The sequence below is a fragment of the Gymnogyps californianus genome, chromosome 3, assembly GCF_018139145.2.
Source record: "Gymnogyps californianus isolate 813 chromosome 3, ASM1813914v2, whole genome shotgun sequence".
Lineage (NCBI taxonomy): Eukaryota > Metazoa > Chordata > Aves > Accipitriformes > Cathartidae > Gymnogyps > Gymnogyps californianus.
Window position 1 is genome coordinate 111,640,723 of NC_059473.1, and position 6,879 is coordinate 111,647,601.

The window sequence follows — 6,879 nt, forward strand, 5'->3', positions numbered from 1 at the left end:
CTGAGAGAGCCTAGAGGGGAGGAAAAGAGGCCAGATGAAATAAGGTATTTTCCTAGTGATTTGTAGCATCCTTTTTCTCCTCTTTATCCCTTGCCCCAGGCAAGGTCTGCATTTCCCGCAGGGCTCTGCCTGCCCCTGGCCCCTCTCCGCTGAGTGGGGTCGGAGCTCAGGCAGATGCTCTCTTGCTTTACAGCCGCTGAACCCGGATCCAGAAGAGGATGGGAAAGCAGAACAGCAAGCTGCGCCCCGAGGTGCTCCAGGACCTGCGTGAGAACACTGAGTTCACAGACCACGAGCTGCAGGAGTGGTACAAGGGCTTCCTAAAAGATTGCCCAACGGGCCATTTGACTGTGGAAGAGTTCAAAAAAATATATGCGAATTTTTTCCCCTATGGCGACGCGTCGAAGTTTGCGGAGCACGTCTTCCGCACCTTCGACACCAACGGCGATGGGACGATTGACTTTAGGGAATTCATCATCGCCCTGAGCGTCACCTCTCGAGGCAAGCTGGAACAGAAGCTGAAGTGGGCATTTAGTATGTACGACTTGGACGGCAACGGGTACATCAGCCGCGGGGAAATGCTAGAAATAGTGCAGGTGAGGCGTTGTCTCTATTTTATATTTTATTCATGTTGCTGTAACCTCTTCACGCTGAGACAGCTGGAGCTGGAGGTGAGGGATGTGCTGAGCTGGGTCCTTCCTGCCCCAGGGAGGCTCCTGAGCCCATGGTCCCCAAAAGGACGCTGGGGGCCATGGTGGGACCTACGAGGTGCAAATGAGGAAAGATCCCAAGAGACGAACAGCGCACTGTGCAACTGGCCCGCAGCCAAAATCTTGCAGCTCTCTCTGGGGATTTCTTAGTGGGCTGTTGATGGGATCAAAAAACCCTAAATGCAAATTTTACTGACCTGATTAGTCTCAAAATTAATACTTTGAAACTTCAAATCAGAGTCAACATGAGCTCCAAATAAAAGGCTGTAGCATGTCTTTGTCTCTGGAAGGCTGGGGACACGTAGCCCTCGGGCTGTTCCGGGGGGCCGTGCGGGACAGAGCCCCCTGTGCCCCTGCCCCATGTGCCAGCCAGGGCTCGGCCTCGGCAGCGGGCTGCTTGCCATCCGCTCTGCAGCCGAGATGTGACTCCAGTGCACTGCAAGGGGCACGGGGAAGCACGTAATGCATCCAGCCAGTGCCCCGGCGGTTGGTCCTCATGGCTGAGCAGGGATAATTTAGGAGGAGGGCTAGGACTGCAAGTGTCCTAAAGAGGTCTTATCTTCATTCACCTTCTTCTAAGTCTGAAAATGCGTTTCCTTACCCATCCACAAAGAAAAACAACCCCTATTCCTATATATTCATATTCACTTGTAATCCATACAACACCCCACACACATACAGGTAACTAAGTGTATCTTGAGAGCCAGCCGAAGAGGCGGTGGCTTAGCCCAGTTGCAGAAAAGAGAATTACACACCATTGCCTCCTGTATTTTAGCTCAGTCCTGGTCATACATTAATCTAGACCCTGACTTTCAGTTAAACTGACCCAGCAGTGCGGGAGCTTCTTTTGAAGTGCGAATGAATACAGGAAAGAAAAATAAAAAAAGCTGCAGTCAGAAATTCCTATTTGTTTTGGTTTATAAAGTCTCGCAGCTGCCTGCCAGGGTCAGCTGCCTTTTTTTATTGCTACAGGCTTAAATTCTTTTTCCTCAGTCCTGATGCTTTATTCTTTGGGTTGTGTTTTTCCTATATTTTTTTTCTTTCTTTTTTTTTTTTTAATACTCAGGCAATCTACAAAATGGTTTCATCAGTAATGAAAATGCCGGAAGATGAATCCACTCCTGAGAAGCGAACAGACAAGATCTTCAGACAGATGGACACAAACAATGATGGTAGGATCTCCACCGGCACCCCTTCATAGGCTCTAGAAATACAGGTTTTCTAGCCCAGCGTTGGTCGAAGCAGATGATGGTATTTGGTGGGGGGAGGGGAGGGTAGAGGGCAGGGATGTCCCCACCGGTACCTCTGGTCTCTGCCTGGCCTCAGTGAGCATCTCCGGTCCATAACAAATAGGGTGAATAAGTGGGCAGCAGGTGAGAGACATTTCCTGCTGGGGGGGGCGAAGGGATGGGAGGGGAGCAGTCCTTCCCCGCCATTTCGCAGGTAAATCCTCTTCTGCAAAGGCTCCTCTGAAACTCCCCTGAGTCCGATGTCTTTGGGTTATTTTCTCTAGGCATAGCACGAACGAGGCACAAGGTTTTGCTCCTGTTGCACTTGATAGGGTTGCAGTCCTGGGCTTGTCATCAGTCATGCGGGTCGGGGATGTGGTTGAGTACCTGAAAGCAGAAATTCCCCTGGGTCCATAATACTTATTTTCTGTGCATGTTTATGGCGTGTGTCCCTATACGGATGGTCACACACAGTCCTGCAGTGTTTACTTTGTTGCAGTGTGCCTGTCGGGGGAATGTAACAGCTCCCAAGCCAATTATGGAGCCACTTGGTAAATTATCTGACAGCGTACCCGTCGTGACCCCTCCACCTGAGCTAGCTCATTTCCTTAGGCTTGAAAAACACAGGCAAAATTGAGCAATTTCCTCTGCCCATCAGCCTGCCGACGTGTTTCCTCTCGTCCCAGTCAAGGTGGAGCTTTCCCTGGGAATTACCCTTGGAGCGGCCGAGGTGGCAGCTGCCCACGTTGAAATCAGGAGCTGTGTCCTACTGATGTGCTCAGTGGGAGCAAAGATTTGGTTCTAGTGCTGAGATATGGAGACCTGGAAAAATATGATCTTATATATAGAAAGGTTTTTATTTAAGAGAATTTTATGGCTGCGTTTTGGCATCTGCTGCTGCAGCCCCCACAGCAAATTCCTGGCCTTGCTGAAGTCCTCGAGTATTTTACCTTTGACTTCATCAAAACTAGCATTTCATCCCCTGACTTCACATGTGGAGGGCCCTAAAATAACATGATTAATTTATTTTTGTTCTATGGAAAGTAGCGGCACGTGCAGATATGCGACAGAGTAGTGGTCACAAAACCTGCTATATACATCCTCCATCTGTTGAACTTTGTTGCTGAAATAAATTCATCCTATTCCCAGTAAAATACCAGCCCTGCAAGCCATGGCCATGCACTGCCAAGCAATAAAGTCTGTGCACGGGGAAGCGCGTGTGCTCTTGGTGGCTGGAAATGTTTCTTCTTCCCCATCCGACTGTTGGACATTGCAAATAGATTTTGATTTGTGCTTTTCTTTTAAGTATTGCAAGGAGAGAGGAGAACTAATAAATGTCCTGATAGTTGTAAGTACTCTTTTTCAGGCTGATAAAAACTTAAGAAAACACTTGGTTTGGAAACATTAGCTTAAAAGCCAGCAATTAGGACAGAAGTGTGCCATGGGGTTTTGAGCTTCTGTAATTTCTACAAGAGGAAGGTTTGCTCATTCCTCCCTGTTCGACCTGATTCGGGTGCTGGCCACCGAGCTCAGTCCTCTCCCCGTCCCCACGGCAGGCTGGGAGCGTCCTGGGGCTGGTGAAAACCGGCGCAATGAGCTTGTGCCTCCCTCCCTTTGGGAGCACATGGCCAAAAGTGGCAGCAGGCAGCTGCCAGGTGCAAGATGTTTGTGCGTGGGTCCTGCCTGTCTCGAGCGGAGCAGTTTGGGTTGGGTAAGGATGGCTCTGGGGTGTTGTGTGAGGGTAGGGGTAGGTCCTCGTGCGAGCACAAGGTAGATGGGAGATCACCGCACGTGGTGTCAGGGACGCAGCAAATGCTTGTCTCCTCCGGTTTGTAGAGAAAACTGTTTAATTTCTCATTAATATTGCTACAGCTTATTTCTGCCATGGTTGAGAGTGCTGGAGCAGGAGAGTATTGGTGACAGCAGGCAAGGCAGAGGCTGCTCACAGGCTCCCGATGGCATTTGTGCAGGGGACTGTTCCTGAGCTCGGGAAAAATCTGCCAGGAGGCTGGGTCGCCCCAGGATGAGGTCTGGGAGACCAGATGAGATCTTCCCTCCTTGCTGTATTGTCCCATACTGTCCCACAGGACTGTTGGAGCCAGGGGCTGCTGGGGCAGTTGCTCCTCATGGTCGCTCCTCCAGAGATCACCTTTTCATACCCGCAGACTGTTACAGGGTCCGTCCAAGTCAGTGCCTCTGGCCTAAACCGAAGATGTGTAAACCAGAAATGCTCAGGAGGCAGAACTGCACACGTGGCGATAGGTGGTTCCCCCAAGGCTGGCTTTTCTTGCTGCCCCGTGAAACTGGTCTGGTTCCTGTATACCCGGCAGGGCACAGCAAGTGGCTTGTAGAATCATAGAATAGTTTGGGTTGGAAGGGACCTTTAAAGGCCATCTAGTCCAACCCCCCTGCCATGGGCAGGGACATCTTCCACTAGATCAGGTTGCTCAGAGCCCCATCCAACCTGACCTTGTAGGTGCAGGAGAAGCCATCACTGCTCAGGCCTACATGTCACAACAAACAAGGGGGCAAAGTGGGGTGATTTGGGATATTTAGGTTTAAAATGTCATAGTAATATAAGCATCATTTTCAAAGCGTACATGTGTTCAGGTACCATACTTTGTGTTCGTGTGTCATGTAATTTGTATAGTCTGGTTCTGGGCAAAAAGCTGCCAAATGATATTAGAACAGTTGTTTTTATATTTGGCACTGTCTTTTTAAATAAAAAATTAACAATTATTATACTAGATTGTTTTGCAGAAGAAAAATGCATCTGGGCTTAAGGGCTTGAGTAGGATTTGGCTGCTGTGCATTGCACTAAATTCCTCTTGATGCCTTTGCGATAGATTAAATATGCATATGTTGCTTCGGTGAGGAGGGGTTTTTTTTAAGCTACAGCAATGGGGGCGGCAACAATTGACTTTTTAAAAATTATTTCCATTTTGTTTTTCCTCCCTTTCAGGTAAACTGTCACTGGAAGAGTTCATCAAAGGTGCCAAGAGCGATCCCTCCATCGTGCGGTTGTTACAGTGCGACCCCAGTAGCGCAAGTCAATTCTGATTAAAGCGGACAGTGTGCACAGAGAATCTCGGCTTGTGTCCTTCAAGCTTTGCTTGCAAACGGATGCCTTCTCAACCATCCCTCCACACTTCGCGGATAAGATCCCATTGCCAGATTGTGTGTGTGTGTGTCTGAGCGAACCAGCCCTCGCTCCCCTCACTAACACCAGTGCAGCTCTCCTTCGGCAGCTCCGTTTCTGCTTCCCCATAATGTTACGATTCACTCTACATATTTTAAACGTTAATCGAAAGGTATGTTTACATGCAGCTACAAAAGAGTTCAAATCGCTGGTGAGATACCACTTCACTTAGTCTGTAAGAAAGGTGATGTTCTAGTAGTTCCCGAGAAGATGCTAGGTAGGACTTTTACCCGACATAGCAGATGGTAGGTAATTTATTTTGCTTCAGAAATTACTATGTAAAAAAAAATGTGGACTGAATGGAGTAGAAAGTTCAAAAAAAAAAAGGAAAAAAAAAAAAAAAAGCAGCTTTCCTGGGCATGATTCCAATTTTCTTTTTGAGGAAAATTGCTTGCACTTATCTAATGGTCTTTACTTTCTTTTAATATATATATAAATTATATATATATGGTGAAGTAAAATTTTAAATATTTAGGTCATCTATTTAAGGCATAAAATAGAATTCGAGCTTTGTTTCTTCTAGTCGTCTGTGATTTATTCAAATCTTGGAGATTTTTTTTTGTGATATTTATGCATTAGCAAATTGCTGTTCCAAAAGAAATGCATGAGTAGCAGTTTGTGGATATTTCACTCTGTTTAATTCCTGAATGCAAATATTTGTTCATTTTTACTGTCAATCGTTCCAACGTTACTGTATTAACAAAAGGCCTGAAAGGAGTTCATCCTCATTTTGTATTTCTCAGTGGAGTCCTACTTTCTGGTGGTTGCTGCATTAAATGGCTTTTGAGTGCCCCGAGGTGACGTGACTCGCACTGCTGTTCTCGACTTGGCTACACCTCCTCCCTTTTGCTGTCGATATGTTAATAGTCTTGTGCATTCCAGTGTTATTTAATATCTGCCTAATGCCAAGAAATATTAATTGAAATAAAAGACTACTTTTCTTGTCACTGCCTGTCTTGGTCTAACCCATGCAACAAGTTCCTAGCATTGCATATTTGGGGGAAGGACGAGGCTGGCTCCCTGCCCGATGTGTCCCCGTCTTGTCCGAGACATGTTGCCTTGTAAGTACGTAGGTTTTTTTGGGAGCTCGCTGTTGCGGCTGGGTTAACGCAGCAGTGTTAGTGCCTGTGGGTGCCTGTGGGATGCTGCTCCATCCCAGCTGGGTCCTGGGTGAAGGCAGTTCCTTGGTGAAGACCGCAGGAAGGTGACAGCTCAGTTTCTGCTGGATGCAGAGCAGCTCAAGGCGATGAAGGGAAAGCTGCCAGCCCCACTGGCCGGGCTGTTGTGACGATGGATTTACAAAATAAAAGTATCTTGGTCCTGTCAGGTACCAGGTACGTGCTGTTGGAATAACGTGTGACATTGGTAGCATGGAAAGCAGTTTTCCCCACGTTCATCAGGTCTGCAGGTAGCTGCTTAAGCCTGTCCTCTCTGCAAAATAAAGTATCAACAAATGATTTGGCCTGAGGTTAATGTTAAGCATGTAATTAAGGGATTTTTGCTGTGTAGAATGTCCTAGTAGTGGTTAGGTGTTAATACTTTAATATTAAAAAATTAAGGGATTTTTGCTGTGTAGAATGTCCTAGTAGTGGTTAGGTGTTAATACTTTAATATTAAAAAATTAAGGGATTTTTGCTGTGTAGAATGACCGAGTAGTTGTTAGGTGTTAATACTTTAATATTAAAAAATTAAGGGATTTTTGCTGTGTAGAATGACCGAGTAGTGGTTAGGTGTTAATACC

General features: G+C 46.8%; 1 protein-coding gene across 5 annotated transcripts in view; it reads left to right on the top strand.

Annotated features, from left to right (window-relative positions):
* Positions 1-6,083, top strand: part of HPCAL1 (hippocalcin like 1) — a 67,825-nt gene extending 61,742 nt beyond the window's left edge. For all 5 annotated transcript variants that reach the window (XM_050894122.1, XM_050894126.1, XM_050894124.1 and 2 more), the window contains 3 exons: positions 194-596; positions 1,777-1,882; positions 4,902-6,083. In XM_050894122.1, the coding sequence (XP_050750079.1) occupies positions 219-596; positions 1,777-1,882; positions 4,902-4,999 (582 nt within the window). In that variant the 5' untranslated portion in view covers positions 194-218 and the 3' untranslated portion in view covers positions 5,000-6,083. The remainder of the gene's footprint in view (positions 1-193; positions 597-1,776; positions 1,883-4,901) is intronic.
* Positions 6,084-6,879: the final 796 nt, after the last annotated feature.